This window comes from Zingiber officinale, chromosome 3B (assembly GCF_018446385.1).
Source record: "Zingiber officinale cultivar Zhangliang chromosome 3B, Zo_v1.1, whole genome shotgun sequence".
NCBI lineage: Eukaryota > Viridiplantae > Streptophyta > Magnoliopsida > Zingiberales > Zingiberaceae > Zingiber > Zingiber officinale.
Window position 1 is genome coordinate 123,134,855 of NC_055991.1, and position 22,239 is coordinate 123,157,093.

The following is a 22,239-nucleotide window of genomic DNA, read 5'->3' on the forward strand; positions in this document are numbered from 1 at the left end:
CCTAGCAATCCAATCATATTTGAAGGTGTTGGGTAACAAACATTTCATACTGTACTTTAATTCTGTATAAAAGGATAGTGTAGCGTGTTATACTTGTCCTAATTTTTCTTTGTACTTGATCCCCTCTTCTAGCAATCCCGGAAGAGATATTTAGTGAATTACCCATCGATAGATCCGCAGGACCTGGGTCTTGGAGTAGGAGTCACCAAAGGCTCCGAACCAAGTAAAGTCGATCGTGTACTTGTGTTTTCTGCTTGCTTTCTTGTTTCTTTCTTTTCCGCTATGCATACTTTGTTTTTAAAAAAGAAAAGTTTTCAAAGCCACATGATTCCCCCCCCCCCCCCCCCCCCCTCTTTCTCATGTGCGTCTCAATCCAACAGTTATCAGCTAAGCTGAGTCAGCTTGTAGAGAGAGCCAAAATACCCAGCTAACAAAATCTTCTGAATGAGCGAATGTTCCCCCGAGTGGCTTCCACAGGAGCCCTAATGGATCTCCTGTAAAATGTACTGCACATCATCTAACTGATGCCCTTGAGCAAGGGATGAGATGAAACCCTCTTGTACAAGTGGTCTCCAACCAACGTGAACCGACTAGCCCTTTTCTTTATCATACGCACCTACTCCCGATTCGAGGGTGAAATTTCTTGTTGGAGGAATGAAATTAATGGTGCTCTCCAGTCACTTTGTAATTCTAACTTAGTCTTTCTTTCGATGTGAGCTATTAACAATGTTTGCTCCATAAACTTATCCATAGTCCACGAGATTAAGGAGCCAACCAGCTTGGCTAACTCATTTATCTTCTGGTTTTCAATGTAGGGGATTTTCTATAAGGTCACCTCTTGAAACCCTGCTTTCAACTTCTCAAATGCTTTCGTATACAACCTCATCTATTTATTGTTAATCTCAAAATTACCCTACAATTGCTGAGCCGCCAACTGAGAATTCGAGTCGATTAAGACCCGAGTAACTCCCACATGCTTCGCGACTTACTGATAGGTTATCAATGCTTCATACTTTGGATAATTGTGTTTGTCCTTGCGGAGTGATATCATAAGTATTTCGATCCCACTACCTTACCGAGTGGACGATCCATTCACATAGATTTTCCAAGCTTATTCTTGCTTGGGCATTGTATCTCAGTTACAAAATCAGCGAAGGCTTGAGGTTTGATGGTGGTTCGGGGTTGATATTGTATGTCATATTCGCTAAACTCTATGGTACACTTGATCAATTTTCCAAAAGCTTCTAGGTTGAGGAGCACTCACCCTAAGGCGTTATTGGTTAATATTATGATTGGATGAGAGAGAAAGTAGGGACAACCTCTGAACAGCTAAAACTAGCCCATACGTCAATTTCTCAAGAGCGATGTAGCAGCATTCAACATCTTTTTAATAAATACCTTAAGAAATACACAGATTGCTGCTCCTTGTTCTCCTTCCTTACTAACACTGACCCGACGATGCTTTCAATGGTGGACAAATGCACCCACAATGGCTCGCCCACTATTGGTTTAACAAGTACATGTAAGGTGGACAAGTAATTCTTTAGTTGCTCTAGTACTTTATCGCACTCAGCACCCCATTGGAACTTGATCGTCCGACGAAATATTTTGAAAAATGGTAGGCTCCGGTCAAACGCTCTCGAAATAAAGTTGGACAATGTTATGATCTGTCCGGTCAGTCGTTGTTCTTCCTTCAGATTACATGGAGGAGCCATGTCTCGAAAAGTTTGTACCTTTCTTGGGTTAGTCTCAATTCCCCGCTCTATCACTATGTAATCTAGGAAACATTCTCTTTTAGCTCCGAATAAGCATTTACTAGGATTGAGCTTTAGTCCATACTCCCTCAACGTTCGACAAGTTTTGTCTATGTCAGCACACAGATCAACCGATCAAAGGGACTTGTTCAGAATGTCATCTACGTATACCTTCATGTTTCGTCTGATCTGATTTCGGAATATTTTATTCATAATCCATTGATAAGTTGCCCCTACATTTTTTTGTCTGAATGGTATAACATTATAATTGTAAGTTCCTTCTGTAGTAATGAAGCTAACTTTTTCTTGATCTTCTTTGGCCAATGGAACTTGATGGTAACCCTGATATGTGCTCATAATGCATATCAACTCGCGTCGGAAGTTGAGTCCACCACTTGATTGATGCATGGAAAGGGATAATAGTTCTTTGGGCATGGCTTGTTCAGATCCTTGAAGTCCATGCAAATACGTCATTTGTTCCCAGGTTTGGCTACCAAGACTACGTTGATCAACCAGGTCGAGAACTACACCTCTAGAATATGTCCTGCCTCGAGCAATTTATCTACCTCTGCTCAGATAATTTTATTCTGCTCAGCTCCAAAATCCTGCTTACTCTATTGACTAGCCAAGTGTCCTGGTGGACATGGAGCACATGTTCCATAACGGCTGGTGATATACCTGTGATATCTTAGGGCGTCTAGCTGAACACATCATGATTGCAAGTTAAATATGTGACTAGCTTTTCTTTGAGTTCTGGGGCTAGGTCGGCCGCTATCTTAGAGGTGGCCTCCAATCGAACGAGATGGATCTGCACCTCCTCTTTCTCTTCAAAAATTAGTGTCAGGGCACTTCATGAGTGACATTGATGTCCATTCATTAGACCTTCCAAGCGGTGCTAGCTTCAGTCCTGATCATATCCAAGCAACACTTACATCCTACTAACTGGTCCCCCTTCACCTTTCCTACCAAGTCATCCACCAGGAACTTGATCTTTTAGAAATACTGGAAACGACCTCTCAGAATTCATTCAACATTGGTTGACCCAAAATCACATTGTAAGCTAAAGGTGTAGGATCGGTGCATGTTAGAAGGAGGGTGAATCATGTGTCTTTTTAAAACCTTAATATTTTGTTTTGGAAATACTAATGCACAGCAAAAAAATAAAAATAATTAAGTAAAGAAAAACAAAAGCACACATTCGATTACTTGGTTCAGAGCCTTTGGCACAAGACTTAAGTCCTCGGACTTATCGACGGGCAATCTACTAAATTCTCTACTGATAAACTTCCGATAGAGTAATCGAATATAAGAATACAAAAAAAAGACAGTGTAACAAACCTACACTTCCTTTTGCAGATGTAATAATTATGCATAATAAAATTGTTACCAACAAAAATGGAAGTTCGGATGCGCTCATGTGTTGGTGTCAGTTTTTCGACAGTGGTCGAGTGTAGTAGAGCAGAAGTATAGCTACAATGTGAAGACGAAGTAGCAGAATGATTGTTTGAGCTCGTATGTAAGTTGTGTTCGCAATGCTGGTTGAACAAAGCTTTTATTGAGTGTTGAGGGTGCCTCCAACCTCATCCGAAGCGCCTCCGACCTCAAATCTGAACTCATGGAAATTGGACTCTATCTGCTCTGAAGCCTACAACTTCTATCTGCATGAGGGCACCTACAAGCACTTCGAGGAGCCTCCAATGCACTTCTGAGGCACCTCCAGGCCACTCAGGGCACCTCCAGCACACTCAGGGTGCCTCCAGCGCATTCAGGGTGCCTCCAGCGCACTCCAGGGTGCCCCTCGTAGGGTAAACTTTATCTCCTTGAGGCTATCTCCAATCGAGCTTCGAGGTGCCTCCCCATAGCCCTAAGGTGCCTTGAATACTATTCATCCAAGACTTAGCTTTTATACTTCACTCTTGCAAAATACGTTAGTCCTGTTGGAACCCCAAGGTTGTTTTGGTGTGATCAACAAGTTAAGTTAGGTCCTGTTTGTTTCTAACCTAGTGTCTAAGTGTGCAGGAGCTTAGGAGCACAGGTAGTCGAGTGGAAGACGCAACTAGCAAGAAGGACGGCAGTCCGAGGGACGAGGTGCTGCGGAAGAGTACACCGGCGGACGAGAAGGAAGCGTGCGGTAGTTCCGAGGGACGAAAGCCGAAGCGGAAGATTGCTCGGGGAGCAAGAGACGCAGCTAGCAAGAAGGATGACACGCGGTGCGTCCTAGGGACGAAGACTGCGGATGAGTACGCCGGCGGACGAGAAGGAAACACGCGGCGATTCCGAGGGACGAGAAGCCGGAGGGAAGCTCGCTCGAGAAGACCGGAAGTTGGGTTTGGGTGAGCCCTTTTCCGAATGGCAGAGATCACCCAAGCGAACAGATCTGGAGTAGAAGACCCGGACCGAGCCGAACCGAACCGGAGCAGAGGTCCCGGACGAAAAAGTCAACCGCTATTGACTTTTAGGCTCCGGGGCGCCCGGAACTATCCGGGGCGCCTGGAGCAGCTCGGGCCTGGTTTTTTGACCAGATCGCGTCAAACGCAATCTGAACATTGGGGATAAAGTTTTATCCCCCCCCCAGGGCACCCGGAACCCCTTCCAGGCGCCCCGACCAAGGCTATAAATATAGTCTTGGTCCAGAAGCTCATCATCAATTCAGAAATTGTAAACAACACTTGTGCGCTTCCACTGTTTAGATAAGCTTCTGTCTTTCAGTGCCTACACTGCTGCAACCATCTTCCTTGGATTAACAACCTCCCCGGTTGTAACCAAGTCAAATCTAGTGCCTCGTCTTTATGCTTTATTTTCTGTTTAATCTATTTTTCAAGTGTTAGCTTAATCGTTCGAGAAAGGGTTGTGTTTTATTTAGGGCTATTCAACCCCCCCCCCTTCTAGCCGGCCTAACAGTCCTACAAGTGGTATCAGAGCCGAGGTGCTTCAGGAGGACTAACCGCCGAACGAAGCAACGCGATGGCCGGACCAAGCATCCACCCGCCGAAATACAAAGGGGACTTCGCTACCTGGAAAAAACTGATGCAGGTATTTCTTACAACAGATATTGAATTATTTTTAACAATGAAACTTGGCTTTGAAGCTCCAGAGGACAAGGAAATAGATAAATGAACAAAAAAGGAGCAGGACGACTTCGTGGAGAATGACAAAGCAGAGTACCATCTGCTAAGCGTTCTTACGCCTCAAGAAGTCAACAGGATCGGTAAATACAACTCTACAAAGGAACTTTGGGAGAAGTTCCTCGAGTTGCACGAATGGAGGTCCAAAGCCAAGCTCGTCAAAAGAGATCTGCTTCGCAATCAGCTCACCAGCCTGCGACTTGGGGAAGACGAGTCAGTCGCGCATCTGCACTCGAGAATAAAAGAAATTATCACCAGACTTTCGAATCTCGGAGAAAAGATAAGTAACCGAGATTCGCTCAGGTACGCTTTAAATTTCTTTCCTAGAAATACCAAATGGGCATCATTAGTAGATGCATTTTACATTTCTAAAGATTTAGAAAAGATTTCATTAGAAGAATTCTTTTCAACATTTGAAGTGCATGAGTCAAGATGTGTAGGAATGAAGGTGCCTAAAAATAACGTTGCCCTCAAAGCCTCGAGAGACGAACCAGAATCGGAATCCTCTCTCGACGACGAGGAAATGGTAATGATGGTAAGAAGATTCAAGAAACTTTGTAAATCTAGATTTACTAACCATCTGCAGGGGAAAAAGAAAAGGACAATCCGCTGCTACCACTACGACCAAGAAAGGCAAGTCAAGGACAACTGGCCCAAGCTGAAGAACAAAGACAAGGGTAAGAAGCCTATACAAAAACGAAAGGCCCTGAAGGCGATGTGGGACGATACGTCGTCCGAATCAGAAGTCGAAGCATTCTCCGGACTCGCACTGATGGCGAGTCATCAAGACGACGACTGCAATTCAAGCTCTTCCGAAATGAGCATCAAGAGCATCGATGAAGGGGGAGACACGTCGGAAGAAAGCAGCAACTTAGGGGGAGAAACGGACAACGAGATCGACAAGGTAAGTCAGGTACGATCTCTTCCTCCCGATAAAATGTTTAAGTTCGTTAAACTTTTAACAAAAGATTGCTGCAAATTAGAAAGTGAAAATAAAAATTTAAAAGTAATTCTAGCTAAGTCTTGTCCCTTAGAAGAATTAGATAAATTAAAACTAGCAAATGAAAAATTGAAACTTGAAAATGATGATTTGAAAATTCAAGTAGATAACTTGAAAAACTATGCATGTTCATCTAAAACCAATTTTAGAAGATTTAATAATTTAAATTGGTATTTTAAATATCACCCGGGACAAATTAAGAACATTTCAAGAAAATATGTCCCTAAAAATTTTTTGGTTAATCCAGTAGGTTGGAACCTATATTGGGTTCCTAAATCATGCTTAAACTAAATTTTAAAATTAAAATTAGCGCTTTAAGTGAGAAAATTAAACAAAAAATTTCTTTATGAGGCTTTGTCAAGGAAGTGGTTGTTGCTCCAATAACCAAGAAGGTCTAGTGCCTCGCCACGACCTGGAAGCCAAAATATTGAAATAAATGTTTAATTAACTTACTAATGAAGCATTAATTAGTGCTTTAAAAAGGTTATTCAAAATATTTATTTCAATTTAGAAATTTACTTACTTAGAATTTTTTTTAATTACCTAAGTCATTTTTTTTAAAAAAAATGTGCTTAAAATTTCTCAAAAATTTAAGTTAGAATTTTTTTAAAAAAATTGTTACTTAGGATTTTTTTAGAAAAATTGTCAAATCATTTTCTCCTAAGTTAAAATTTTTTTTTCCTGAAACTTAGAAAAATTTTCTAAATTTCTTAAAAACTTAGAACTTTTCTAGAAATATTTTTTTTCTAAGTCTTTAACCCTTAGATTGTTTTTCTTGGAACTCTATTTTTTGTGATCAAAGAAGGAGAAGGGAAAGTATAAGTCTAGGGGGAGGTAGATAGATTTAATTTTTCTATCTTTTTGCACATAAATTACAAATTAAGTTAATTTACTTAATTTTATTTAATGTCTATTTTCACCCTAGCTTTGGGTTGATCACACCAAAAAGGGGGAGATTGTTGGAACCCCAAGGTTGTTTTAGTGTGATCAACAAGTTAAGTTAGGTCATGTTTGTTTCTAACCTAGTGTCTAAGTGTGCAGGAGCACAGGTAGTCGAGCGGAAGACGCAGCTAGCGAGAAGGACGGCAGTCCGAGGGATGAGGTGCTGCGGAAGAGTACACCGGCGGACGAGAAGGAAGCGTGCGGTGGTTCCGAGTGACGAAAGCCGGAGCAGAAGATTGCTCGGGGAGCAAGAGACGCAGCTAGTGAGAAGGATGGCACGCGGTGCGTCCGAGGGACGAAGACTGCGGATGAGTAAGCCGGCGGACGAGAAGGAAACACGCGGCGATTCCGAGGGACGAGAAGCCGGAGGGAAACCCGCTCGAGAAGACCGGAAGTTGGGTTCGAGTGAGCCCTTTTTCGGATGGCAGAGATCACCCAAGCGAACAGATATGGAGTAGAAGACCCGGACCGAGCCGAACCGAACCGGAGCAGAGGTCCCGGATGAAAAAGTCAATCGCTGTTGACTTTTAGGGTCCGGGGCGCCCGGACCTAGTTTTTTTACCAGATCACGTCAAACGCGATCTGATCGTTGGGGATAAAGTTTTATCCCTCCAGGGCGCCCGGAACCCCTTCCAGGCGCCCCGACCAAGGCTATAAATATAGCCTTGGTCCAGAAGCTCATCATCAATTCAGAAATTATAAACAACACTTGTGTGTTTCCACTGTTTAGATAAGCTTCTGTCTTTCAGTGTCTACACTGCTGTAAACGAGGCTTCTCCACCTGAAGGAGTTCTTAGTGCAACCATCTTTCTTGGATTAACAACCTCCCCGGTTGGATTAACAACCAAGTCAAATCTGGTGCCTCATCTTTATGCTTTATTTTCTGTTTAATCTATTTTTCAAGTGTTAGCTTAATTATTCGAGAAAGAGTTGTGTTTTATTCAAGGTTATTCAACCCCCCTTCTAGCCGGTCCAACGGTCCTACAAGTCCAAATAATAAAATATAATCTACAAAATAGAGTTAACACATCAAAAATAAGATGATTATTAATTAGATCTTATCTTCCCAAGACTAGGATCTAGTCATGGTCTTAGCTTAGATATTTGAAATGGCTCTAAGATGAACCGCGCCTATAGTCGCACTGGGATTCGTCCTCACAGGATCACTTTTCTCCAGTGACTTATTTGCAATCAGTTGACTTGCCTCTTGACCCACCAGATCCTCTCGTCAGTTGTCAGGTCTGCAGATCCAAGTGGACTTCCTACTAGATATTGGGTCACACCTTGATCTATCTAAACTTCATACCAGTTATCAAGTCCTTAGACCTAATTAGGCTTCAACATAGTGTCAGGTCCTCTAGACCCATCAATTCCTGCACACACTTGGTAAAGAGGTTAGACAAATATATCACCTAACTTTAATCCATTTGTCATTCATCAAAATCTGAGTTTGACTATTGATGTTAACTGCACAACAGAAGGTGCGTCCACCACAATGAAAGTCGATCGACAAATCCTCATCAGGGGCTTCTCCCAAAAGAGATAGTCAATCAGATCTGCCAAATCGATTGCACTTCATTGCCCATGAACTCATACAAATGTGTCGTCATGAGTTGGAGCTCACTTCATTCAATCTGTAATTGATCAAACGCCTTCTTGAAGATAATATTGACAGAGCTTCCTATATCAACAAAGTACAACATATATTATAGTTAGCTATAATAGCCTTGATGATCAAGGCATCATTATGCGATACTTCCACGCCTTCCAAGTCCTTGGGACCGAAGCTAATTTATAATCCCTGTGCTCACTCTTGACTACACCCGACAGCATAGATTTTTAGTCGGCAAGCGTGTGCCTTTCTAGCTCGGTTGGAGTCTCCATCGGTCGGTCCGCCCGTTATCATGCCAATATCTCCCAGAGCAGCATTGTCATGATTTTCTTCTTGCCGAGTCGGGAGAAGCTCATGCTCGACTCGAGCGGGAGTCGGAGCCTTGTTCTCTCGCTATTGGGGTGCTTGCCGAGGTCGATCGGTGTCTTGGGCATCTCTTTTAGGGGGTCTGGGATAATGAACGCAGCCGGAACTCTTGGGTGGTCGCTCTGTGTCTCTCCTGATTGTACCTATAACACTCTTGAGTTTTATGGGTTCCCTTTCAGTGATAAGTGTAAAAAAGTTGGATCTATTGACAGGACTCGACAAATGGTACCCAATCAGCTTCCACAGGTTGTTCAACGTTAGGCCTCTGCTCGTACTAATGCGGCTAGGGTCCCACTCGAGGCCCTTTGTGCGGAAGGGGCAGGAAAGGGGCTCGGTGTTCCGAGGCAAGGACAGGTGCAGGCGCCGCTACCTTCTTTTGAGTTGACTGAGCCTCCTCCACATTGATGTACTTAGTTGCTCTTCCAAGATGATGGTTGAAGTCGCTAGGGGGCTTCTTGATCAGGAACCAGAAGAAGTCCTCATCTTTGAGCTCTTGGGAGTGTTGGGGTTGCAAGGTTGCAAACATAGTCCCATATTGGAAATACATGGGAAAGATCATGGGTTTATAAGAGAAAAGATATCTCCATTGGCATGAGGCCTTTTGGGGAGAGCCCAAGAGCAAAGCCATGAAGGTCTAGGCCCAAAGTGGACAATATCATGTAATTGTGGAGATATCTAAATTCTTTTCGATCCTACAAGTGGTATCAGAGCCCGGACTGCCAGAAGGTTTAACCGCCGACTGTGCACAAGAGCTATGGTCTGATTGAACCATATGAGTACAATATTGACCTCGAACAAAGAAAGTGGGGGCTCCTATGTTCGGATCAAGAGGACCAGACACCAGGCAGGAAGTCCTAGTAGGTCGGGTGGACCGAGGGGCAGGAAGTCCTAGTTGCGGCTAGGCAAGGAAGTCCTAGTAGGTCGAGTAGACCGAGGGGCAGGAAGACCTGGTGGGTCGAGGATCGGACGTGGGAAGCCCATGGTCCTTTGTTTGAGGGGGGGATTGTTGGGGTTGCAAGGTTGCAAACATAGTCCCATATTGGAAATACATGGGAAAGATCATGGGTTTATAAAAGAAAAGATATCTCCATTGGCATGAGGCCTTTTGGGGAGAGCCCAAGAGCAAAGTCATGAGGGTCTAGGCCCAAAGTGGACAATATCATGTAATTGTGGAGATATCTAAATTCTTTTCGATCCTACAGGGAGAAGGCGCTCATTAAAATTTCTAGAGTGGTATAAGGAATATCAATAACCACTTGGTTAAATCGTTTGATGTACGCCCTCAATACGTCCTTGGGCCCTTGCTTAAGGGAAAATAAGCTTAGTGTGGTCTTATGGTATCTGCGGCTACTGGCGAAGTGGTCGAGGAATGCCTTGCGAAAATCCTTGAAGCATCATATGGAGTCGGAGGGAAACCGGTTGAACCATCTTTGTGTCGAGACAGAGAGCGTAGTCAGGAACACTCGGTATTTAACACTATATGTGTATTGATGAAGGATGACTACGTTTTCGAATTTGAGCAGGTGGTCCTCCAGGTCGGTCACTCCTCCATACTTTCCGATCATTAAGGGTCGGAAATGGCTTGGCAGTTTGTCTTCCAATATTTTCTGGAAGAATGACATACTTACCCACTTGGAAGAGCTACTGACCATCAGAGCTTTCCCCTTCCGAATATCTTGTGCAGGTGCATCTCTGGAAGATGATCCTTGGGGTCTCTCCGCTCGGCCCATATCATCAAAGGGAGTTCTAAATAGTGCTCGGTGATATGCGACCGGAGATGGAGGCACAGGTGGGAGACTGATCGACTACACAGGTGCTTACGTGAAGCCTGAAGCCTGCTGGAAGAGAAGGAATAGGTTGAAACCCAGTCAGCCCTTCCACTCAGGTCCCGCGCTCGATGTGTGGGCCCACCATCGATATAGCATGGTCATTTGGCAAAGGGGACCCGATTGTTGCTTATTGCTACTGCACTAATCTTTGCACTCGGGAGTTCACTAGCAACTCCAAATTTTCTTGCAACAAAGTAATTGTGGTGAATTGTCCAGTCTCTTCTATCTTTGCGTTTCATAATTAGAGGTTCCCATAGATAATGTCAAATTTGATCCTGTTTGAAATCGGGGAAGATGGTGCGATGGGTAGGTGACTTCAATATTGACTATGAGAAGACTTTGAGCGGGAAGCAAAGGGCGCCGAGCGATCCTACATGTCAAAAAAAAGGAAATAGAGTGAAGAAAATGTCAGCAATTGGATAGGGAGGGGTCCCTGGCGCAGGCACTCTAACACTCAAGTCAAACAAGTGGCCGAGAGGAAAAAGAATGCAGTGAACAGTATAAATGAACAGTGAACTCCAAGTGCATAATCTTATGTACCTGTGCCTTTACGAGAAGACCCCTTATATAGTGTTAATTTTTCTCTATGCATGAATATCAATGTATTTCCAAAAAATAACTAATCATTCTGACATTCTACCACCTTTTCAAAAATAGACCCATCATTTCTGTGCCTTATAGGATAAAAGTTTTCGACATACAACTTGCACAGAGAATATTCTCTTGATTCTCTGACAACAGTTACACAAAACGCCAAAAAAAAATATTAGTTCGCTGGGTTGATGAACCCTTAATATGCTTTGGTGATAGGCCGACCGAGTCCTCTTTATTATCCGATCGGACTTTCCTCGTGGATGGGATTGGGTCAACTAAAGAATGATGATCCTTTCGAGGACTTGGCTTTCGCTCGGCCTTCTCCGCTCGGCCAAAGAGTCCGGCCTGGTCAGGTCGTTGGCCGAGAAATGTGACCATGTAGCTCCGAATGTGAGCTCAGGATCTGATCAGACCAGACGTCCGATCGACTAGCCTATTCGGCCAAAATATGTGACCGTACTAGCCCTAAGTGGTGACCCCTTAATAATTATAATTGTCACCTCAACGTAACTGACTCTCTTGACTTCGGGATGCCCCACCTTATACGCCGCATCACTTCCCAACAACAAGAATTTGCATCAAATCTGTTTACCTGTGTGATCACAGGGCCATCTACTGTTGCTCAATCATAAGCTTCATTGTTTAAAATAGATTTTTCAAGTTGAAAATGAAAGTGGATCGCTGGCAAGGGATTTTGGACCTGGTTAAGGCTTGTTGGTGCCAACCAGCACAAGATCAAAATGTAACTACAGTCTGCGTCGAGAAGCTAAGAACTTGGAAACTAAACTGAAAAAAAAATGGTACATCGACCATGGATTAGGACAAGGACTTGAAAAATGACATGAATAGCTTGAAAGATAAGCTTGATACTTTACTAATAAATAAAGGTACAGGTGATATGGTTAATGGAAGGAAATGCGAACACCTCTTGTTTCCATAAGATAACAACTTGTAGAAAACCTAGATTGAAGATTCATTGGTTTGAGATGGACAACATCCTAATATCTGATCAAGCATAAGCCACCGATAAGTTTACTGATTTTTGCGATGGACACACCAGTATACTTCGTTGAGGTCACTACAAACATTGAAAATCTAGTTTTGACAAATTTAGTAGCACGCCCTTCACCATGATGGAAATTGAGGTAATTATTGTAGGATTGAATGGCCAGAGTAAGGGAATAAAGAAGAACAAAAATTTCTTGCTAAAGGCACTTCAATGAATTGTTACTTCAATATATGTATGTGTGTGTTTCAAGTTAAGATCTTGATAGTTTAAGTCATAGGTAAATGCATGAGGAAGCTACACGATAAGATTTAACATGATTTAAAGGCTCCATTTCTACTCTACAAACTGAGAAGAAAGCCTCCGAGGATAAAACTTTGATACAAATCAACAGGATTTCTAGGAGTTTCATTCAACATAATAATACTCTCTCTCTCTCTCTCCAAAAGGGATGGAATGAAAAAATCAACAGAGAAAAGTTATTAATAAGATCTTGAGAGAGTTGAAGCCTTCAAATTCTTGTCCAAGCTTTTGAATATGCTTTGGACACTTCAGCTATGGAGCATAACGATCGAGTATGTAGATTGGTGAGAGTCTCAAGTGCCCAAGGCACCACCATAGTTTATATATCACATTGAAATGTTGAAATAGTTAGCTCTAGTCAATGGCCAACTTGGTAATTGAATACACTTCCACTTGTTTCCATTCCACTGAAAACCTTTATTATCTTAGTTGATTGACACTGTTTGGACAGTTCTCATGTCCAAATAGGCATAACGGAAATTCCCTAAGCATGGTCCGACTCTGTCCTGCCAAACACTGATCACTTGTTACTTACTGGCAAGAATTATTAAAAAAAAAAAGAAACAGCACTATATTTTACATTACATGCTGTCACCTCTATCCTTTATCCTGACACAGTGACACTGGATTTCTGCACGTTGTTAGTGGTGTTTCTTGCACAGTACGTCTACTGATGGTATCTATTGCATAATGATCATATCTAACAACCCCTTTGGCATGAAGACCATTTAACCAGTATCAAAAGAGACAATGAACCTTGCAAATAATGGCACAAAGATCTGCCTGTCTTTCCCTCCTTTATCTTGATCTTTCCCTTCCCTGTAACAATAAAGACACGTCCAAATGCTGAACAACCAATCTAGGCCTGGCTCTGGAAACAGACAAGAGCAGTCCAGTAAAAAGGTCAGTGGCCTATACCTAATTGTATGACCTATGTGGATTGCATATCACAAGTACTGTGGATGGAATATGTGAGTAAACCGATAACCATTTGTCAAGAAGAAGACTCAGAAGTCAAGCAACAGAGGCCCCATTAAAGAAAGGCATTTAGTAGAAAGTGAAACGGGCGTCCTTCCAACGTTGTCAATAATGGGAAGGAGCAGCAGCAAAGATAAATTACAGAGGCCATGTGTTCTTGAGGCATCACCCACTCCCCAGAGACTCCTCCCACATGAGAACAACTGATCCAGGGAAGCTGCCAACGAGCGCACTCAGAAAAATACAAAACCCTCCACTTGGAAAAGAGTGGAAACAAACGACACGAATAATTAATGGCCACTGCATAGGACAAACTGTTAGATTGGTAAACTCTTCCTGTGTCTTTCCTCTTGCATTCTAACCTGGGTTAGATTCTCTGCCATTTTTTTATATTAGAGAAAAACTAATTACTTTGACCCGAACACTTCCAAGCAATTTAGTATACAATTCAGTAAGAGACAAAAATGGCCACAGCTTCTTCATATATCATCTATGACCAGACAACCTGATTATCGAAACTATATAGAAAGTTATTTGTTGAGTTCCCATTTTCTGCATATTGACAGAAAAATGCGTTAGAGATTTACTTTTCTGAAAAAACCGATGAGTATGAGAGTTACCAAGCAGGAATATTTAGATAAAAGGTGGATTATTTTTCATATTATTGCATCTATTACAAGATTAGCCAGTCTTTGGCAAGGCAACCCCATCTAACCAAGTAACATATAAAGTTAGTACCATGAACTAGAGAGGCACTTCCTCCTTCGACCAAGTCACCTATAATTCAATGTTCAATAGAACAGAAATGAGAGGAAGTTCCATGAAATGTGAATTCTTTGACACCAGGCAACAACAGAACCAAACAAGAAAGCAGCAAAAATATAGCAACCAAAGCAGCTGCATAAGTCACTGCGATGCCCACTCCAGCTTCTGTGCAGTTTTGAGCTTTAGATGTATGCGAGGTAAGGTGTGATTATGCAGCATAAGGACTATAGGTTAGAAGTGACGAAGTTCTTGATCTCCTCCATTACTTCATAGAAATGGTCAGTGTTTGGCAACAGGTAGAACCCAATGGTGGCCTGATCGCGGTAGACGAGCTTCACGTCCTTGTGAGCTTTCTTCAAGCCCTCGGCGTAGGCTAGTTGCCAGTCCTGAACGAGGTCCAATCCGGCGACTATGACGAGGCTCTTTGTGAAGGGAAGCTCTTCGAGCCTCGCACCGTTGGGGCCGAAAGGGTTGCAAGCTGGGTGGTCCTTGTCGGCTCCCTCTGGGAGATATGCCTTCCAGTACCAGTCTCTGTCCTGAATGGTGACAAAGTACTTCCCGTCCAGTCTCACCTCCGACTCAGTTCGGCGATTGCCGCCGAACATGGGGTTGAGGAGGATGTTCCCGGAGACTTCGACCCCCGACTCTGCGGCTCTCACAGCTACATGGTGGGCAATGTTGCCTCCGGAGCTGTCACCGCAGAGGAAGACCCGAAGCTTAGAATCCTTGCCGCTGTGGAGCCATGGTTGAGTGGAAGCCCACTCGAGGGCTGCCCATCCATCGTCGTAAGCACAGGGGTAGCGGTGCTCCGGTGACCGACGGTAATCGACCGAAATAACAACAGCGCCACAGAGGGAAACGAAGCGGCGGCAGAGAGAGTCGTAGATAGCAGTGTTGGAAGAAGAGTGGGCGAAGCTGCCTCCGTGGTAGAAGATGATCACCGGGAACGGGTCCGGCGAGGGAGAGCGGTGAAGATCGGCGAGGGGAGTAGCTGCAGGAGAGGGGTGGTTTGGGGGGGCAGGGCGGTAGATGCGGGAGAGGAGGTTGTTGGTGCGGTCGATGAGGAGGTCGAAGGAGACGACGCCGTTGACTGGGGAGGCGTTGGCGGGGACCTTGCGGTCGAGGAATTCAGCGAGGTGGCGGTCGAAGGTGCCGTCCGGGCGGCGGAGCATGTTGTAGGCCAGCTTGAAGTTGGAGATTAGAACCCAAGTGTGGAGGGGAACCACCATCTGCGCGCGCATCAAAGAAAAAGTTGTTATTCTTTCTCTTTTCTCGATCTTTTATCTTGAGTTACAGGCCGTAAAAGGGAAGCAAGATTCGAATTTTTTGCAATTATCGGGAAGATTTCGAGGATTACACGGTGTGTACGCCTTCCTGCGTTCGATTAACAGCAAAAACAAAGATGGAGACAAGAAGCGAGAATTTGTTTCTACTGTTTTTCAATCTTGAATAATGCCAAAGGATTTAAACTTTTCTGTGACTTCTTTTTGAGCGAATCGGAGACCGACAAGTTTTCTTCTCTTTGGAATGCACGAACTGGTTGAGAAACCCATCAGGCAAATGGGGAAGGGAGCGAAAAGGAACAAAGCAATAAAGAAAAGAAAACGAATAAAAACTACCAAAGCTCCGATCTTTGACGGATTAAATGAACGCATAAATCAAGATAAAGTCCCCAAATCGGCCGAAAGCAGCAAAACCACAGCATCAACTTAACAAAAAGCATGAGCACCGCAGCGAATCCACCAAAGCGAATTTTTTTTTTTAAACCAAATTCAAAGTGAGGAATGGGACAGATTGTACATACCTTCGACTCGCTGGCGTTCACCTCGTTGCTTCCCGCCATCGCACTGGGAAAAGCAACACCACCACCAAGAATCGGTAATCGAATTCGGAAAGCTGAAAGAAGCGAAAAAAAAAGCTGCCCTTTTCCACCTGGAAGACCGAATCCGGAAATAATCACTCACAAATCGGCAACTCCCACTCCGAAAGAACCCTCCTTTCCGCTATTTCCGTCGCGGTGGCGCCGGATCCCGCCGGAAGCCGCCGCCTCCGGATCCGAACGCAAGGCCTAGGCGGTAAGAGATAGAGGGAGGATGGAGAAAGGGGGAGGAGAGGTAGAAGTTATGAAGAGGAGAAGATTGAGGTGGGCACGCGAGCGAAGAGAGAGAGAGAGAGAGAGAGAGAGGGGAGGAGGAGGAGGAGAAGTATAGAACTAGAAGCGAAGGGGAAAAAAAAAAGGTAACAAGAGATGGCAAAGCGGAGGAGCGACGCAAGAGACGACAAATTGGGGTAGCTAAGGAAAAGTAGATTAAAATAAATAGAAATTGGGCCCCACCAGCCCTGTTGGATTAAATCCACCACGTCCGTAACAGGCAGTGCCATGTCAGCATTCCTCTCTCAGACATTTATCTACGTATTCCATTTCATTTAATGATTCTAGCAAATTAATAAAAATTTAATTTAAACTATTTTATATATATTTATATATATAAATTAAACTATTTTATATATATATATATATATATATATATATATATTTATATATATAAATTAAAATATTTTATATATATATATATATATATATATATATATATATATATATATATATATATATATATATATTATCACAATTTAATTTGACGTGTTTAATTTTAAGTATGGCAGCTGATGCCACCTTACTAAATCCTCATTTATATATTCCACAAGGCTACAATAACAGTATTTATTAAAATTATGCATCTCAATTAAGTTAGTATAGCCATATTTTAAAAAAAATAAAATATAATATCTAATTTGTTTTTTTTCCTATTTATCTCAATATTTCATCATAATTTAAAAAATCTGAATTCAATCCCAATTCGATATTTTCCAGATCAGTTAGCAAGTCTAATTCATTTTTGACTTTATATTAAAAAAAAGGTTAAGCAATTCATCATCGTGTGAGTGACTATACCAAAGTCAAATCTAAGCAAAGCGATGTAACCTAGTAAACAAACACATTCTAATGAGCAAGTAATTCAAACCAATGCAATCTAAACCACGAAGCTTACCTAAGAAGACGCAACCGGCCATAGGCACATTTATTAGCATATGTAAAGACAAGAGTAAGGTGGATAAACGTATCTTTCTTACTCCTTGCCAATGAAGTTTCAATCATTAAAACGGCACTAACCAACGAATTCCGTCCATCTCGTTTCCAAGTCGAGCAAATGAAAGTTTTTTTTCTTTTTTTTTTTCCAAAATTCTCTAACAACACTTGAATTTACAAAAAAATCTTTCAAATTTCTGAAAAGCGTACTCATTTTTCATTTTACAAATCTTGTAATCAGCATCAATGTCATATTGGATTTTGAAATTAATGGATTTTTTTTTAAAAAAAATAATTATAATTCCGTGATTTTTATTTATTTTTACAAGGCATTAGATACTCGCTCCCAGTCGGTCGTCGCGGCACGCCTGTACGATTTTCACAAGCCGATTCAATCAATGCGTCGCCACCAATCGAGTCGAGAAAATCTGCTCCGCGACAAAAAGAACACAAACCCCACTGTCTCATTATTTAATTCAACCACTTATTAATTATTTAATTAATTAATTCTGCCACAAACAAAGCTTCTCCACCATACGATTTTTTTGCTTTTTTTTTTTTTGCTTTATTTATTTATTGTTTTTCTTTTCTGAATTTCTGTAAGTTGACGTGCCCAACCAAAATGCCTCCCCTTTTTGCATTTGTCTCTACGCGGAGAAAGGGATGGGACTGCTTGGCCGCTTCCGTTTTGTCTGGGAGCTGGATGCATCATCGCATTGTACAAAAAGAAAAAGAGAAATAGAGAACAAAAAATAATAACGCAAACCTTTTGATGAATTCAATTTAATGAAATTATCTAAAGATTTTGATATAAAAAAAAATTTTATTGACTCAACTTATTATAATTAATTTTTAATTTTTTAAATTTTAAATTTTAAATATATATAATATATTCTTAAAAATACTTGAATCCAAGACCTAAGTACTTGGATTGAGGTAGGAGTACCCTAGGTCATCGGTCCATAATATAATAATTTTGTATCTGTATATATATTGTAAAAAAAAATATGTTTGGATTATTTTTCATCTTTAAAATATTTTTATTTTGATGTTATTATAATAATAAAAAAAATTATCAGAAATACTTTATGTAATTTTAAGTTAAAATTATTTCAATATTAATTAAAATTAAATAAATACTATAGGAACACTAGAGCAATTTACAGAGTATACTTCCATCAAAACGGTTTAGATTATCAAAAAAGTACCACAATATTATGATAAGTAAAATAAAGGGTACCTTTTTTTTTTAATGTTTGCCTCAATTAGTAGTCCCTAATGATTTAATTAATTATATAGGGATATCCATTATGAGTTACGGATGACTTAATTAATTTGTTTTCAAAGGCAAAATAATTATATTAAAAAGGTGGAATATCTTTTTACCAACTCCTTTGTCCATCTGCCATGTGAAAGAGAGCAGTGGGCAAATGCAATGTCATTCGGTTAGGAGTGTCAATTTATTAATATTGGATGTAAATGAAGAAGGTTATAGAGAAATTTTTAATTTGATTAAATAATTAAATAATTAAATAATTATATATTAATATTTGAGTAATTGGGTATAGAGACCGGTCTAATAGAATCTGTATATCTGACCCGAATATTCCATAATGATATGTTGCACATCTATCATCTAGTGCTATTTTTTTTTCAATTTTCACTTCGTTAGATTAAAATTATAATAAAAAAAATAAAAAATAAAAAAAAAACGTTAACACTGGAGTGCATCGTAACATTTTCGTGTGTTGTGCGCCCAGTGTAATCGATATATTTTTAATTATTTTTTATTTATGTTTTTATTCTTTCCGTTGTTCTAATTAGATTTTATTTTGAAACTAACTTTCAAAATTTAAGGATTAAATTATAATATTAAGTATAAAAAATTTGAGGATCTTATGGAGTGTGTGGCATAAGGGATACAAGTACAACATATCAAAACTCACATATATACCCACATTGTGAGCACCTAATGTGTTTTTTTTTTTTTTTTTTTTTTGAATTTCTTTAACTTAAATATTATACCTTAAACTTTAGACTTTAAACTCCAAACCCTATATCCTAAGCTCTAAAAAAAATTATACTAACTACTAGCGGAATGAAGGTCTCAATCTTGTAAAACAAAACAAAACCAAAGAAGGGATCCCCGTGTTGAGCCTCCGATGCTCAAGTTGAATCAGGAAGAGAGAATGAATAATCAAGAAATAGATCAATCTTGCCTTTCCTTATACTTGTCATACCCTTCTATACCTTTCTTTGTGATCGTTTATCTACCCTTATTTAATGATATTAATTGTAAGAGGAAGACTTCTTTGTCTTGACTTCCGTGCATTAATGATAGATGAAGTATTCTTCTTTGTATTGACTTCTTTATATTTAATGATATACGGAGTGTTCTCTTTATTTTCTCGTCCCCTCCTGTGTAATGTCATTCCTTACGCCGGACGAGCGGTCCGAGCGGCTCGTTTTCCTACCGACCGAAACAACTGGCTACAGGTTTATCCATTCAACCCCTCCTTTGCCGACCGGGATAACCAGACGACCACCTTTGGTCGAGGCTCTTTTCGTAAGCCCCGGTGTTGACTGCCTTGACTTTGACCGACACCGTGTGAACTGACCCCTGACAGGTGAGACCTCCCTTATCACCGCATCATAAGTCTCCCCCTCAAGTTTAGTCGAAGGAGGTTACAGGTCCAACTGACTAGACAACTGATTTCCTTGGCGATTTCTACGTCCGATTGGAGTGTTCGGTCCCTAGTATATGATCGGCACATCAACCAACGCCGCTCAGTCGTTGTCTAACCATGGCAAATGGACGATCAGTCCAGTAACCCATTCTCTATACAGAGCAGGACGATGAGTGGTAATACTTTAATAATTATCCAAATGTGCTTCTTCGAGCGATCGTGGATGTCGTCGACGTCATCCATATTTCTCGAAGCCCATGCAAATCCTTAACAATTATGGTCGAGCACACGGTCATCCCTTTTAATTAAATTTATTAAATGTTGTCTGGTAACCGCATGTCATGTGTCCCTCTTTCTGTCGCCGCACACCTGACAAGATAGGCGGATATCCTCTGTTGACGTGATTAGCGCCTTTTTGAATTCCACGGTCAGATCATGTTCTAGGTTTTCGAAACCTTGGATCAGATGGTTGAGAGCGACCGACCATGAGGTTTATAAGCCTCGCGTGTGCCGTCATCTTCTCCACTTCGTGCCTTCGTCTTCGAGCTTCGCCGCTTTAACATTCCGCTTCTTCGTCGGTGGTCTCCCTGTACTCCGGTGGTCTCCCTGTAAGCTTCTTTGATCGATTCTGTGTGATCTTCCTTGTAAGATTCTTCGATCGATTCAGTTCAGTGTTCATTTATCATTCATCTTCGATCTTGTTCTTTCATTCTCTCGATGACAAGCTCATCTCAACATCCCGTCCCCGTCCCTGGACTCTAGTACACCTCCATTGAGTCTAGGTTCGATGTCGGCGATGCGGAGAGTTTGAGGGTTGCATATGAAATTCCGCCTAACTATCAAATTGGTCTTTCCCATGCCTTTGAATGTTCGAGCGAACCGCCACCCAGTTTCGTAACATTTTTTAGGGACCAATTTACCGTCGGTCTGCAGTTTCCGATCCACCTTTCTTTTCTACTGTTTGCAAATATTTCTGTATTTCTCTCCACCAACTCTTGTCGAACTCCTTTTGGCCGCTGTGTGGGGTCGTCGTTCTGTTATGCTTGCACGACATTCCCCTCACTCCTCGGCTCTTTCACTATTTCTATTATCCCAAATTATTCTAGCCGGAGACTTTTCTCTTCCAAGCTCGAGAGGGTTTAGTTTTCTTTGATAAGATGTCATCCTCCAACCAGCATTGGAAGGACTACTACTTTTTTGCTCACTTTCCCGAGCGGGCGGATTTCCCGAACAAATGGCAATTAGAGTCGCCAAACCCTCCAGAACTCGAGAAATACAAGAGTCAATCGGACTACCTCCACGCAGCTTCACAATTGGCCGAACAAAAATACTATATCCACAGATTGCTGCATGAGAGAGTCCTCTATGTATTCGTCTTGAGCCCGATCCGCACGAAGCTCCCAACTAGCTTAGGTATGCTCTTTGTCGTCCTTTTCATTGAATCTAACTTATTGTTTCTCCATTTTTGCAGCTCACATAATGCTAAGGGCATGCCTACCTAGCAAAGCCAAACTTGCGGACGCAGAGATCAATGTTGTGTGGCTGAGTTGGAGAGCCGCGGTTTACAATAGATCAACTCACAAGAAGACCCGCTCGAAGAGAGAGAGGGAGCGCCAGCCCTAGTGAGCGAAGGGATAGCCAGCCAGACGCCCAGCGGTGGAGCGGTTAGTGCATCGAATCCTCCCTCCGCACGACTGCTGGTGATTCCGGTTGAGGGGCGTCGGACTCGGCCTCTTCTAAGGAACCACTGATAAGCCACAAGAGGAGCAGGGCAGAGACTACATCGCGATCTGCTTCTTCTATGGTGCAGACCTCCACTAGAACTAGCTGTTAGAATGTATACTAAAAGCCTAGCTTTTTGTATGAACATTTATTTTGAAATGAGAATCACAATGGTTAAATGTCTGCATTTAGTTAAATGCAGATGTCCATTTAATTTATATTGTAGATAACATGATGTCACACAGAAGATAATGTTATCAATTCCTTATAAATTATAAATAGTAGCTCACAACCAAGATGGATTGGGACAAACCATTGGAATGGTTGTAGTGTAATTTGGTATTAGTTTATCTTGACTATAAAATTACACTAGTATACTATGTGTGTATTGAGCAGGACCATTTGAGGTTGTTCCTTTTATACTGATTGCATAAAAGAACAGAACCTCTGTTATTATGGATGTGTGTA

The 22,239-nt window shown here is 41.7% G+C and overlaps 1 protein-coding gene across 2 annotated transcripts; it reads right to left on the minus strand.

Annotated features, from left to right (window-relative positions):
- Positions 1-14,119: 14,119 nt before the first annotated feature.
- Positions 14,120-16,480, minus strand: LOC121967544 (gibberellin receptor GID1C-like). 2 transcript variants are annotated; one of them, XM_042517844.1, is made up of 3 exons: positions 16,207-16,480; positions 16,079-16,121; positions 14,120-15,503 (listed from the first exon to the last, which is right to left on the minus strand). In XM_042517844.1, the coding sequence occupies exons 2-3, from the start codon at positions 16,115-16,117 to the stop codon at positions 14,499-14,501; spliced, it is 1,044 nt and encodes a 347-aa protein (XP_042373778.1). In that variant the 5' UTR covers positions 16,118-16,121; positions 16,207-16,480; the 3' UTR covers positions 14,120-14,498. The 2 variants fall into 2 exon arrangements, with proteins under 2 accessions (XP_042373778.1, XP_042373779.1); XM_042517845.1 differs by having other exon boundaries at positions 16,079-16,480.
- Between the last annotated feature and the right edge of the window lie 5,759 nt (positions 16,481-22,239).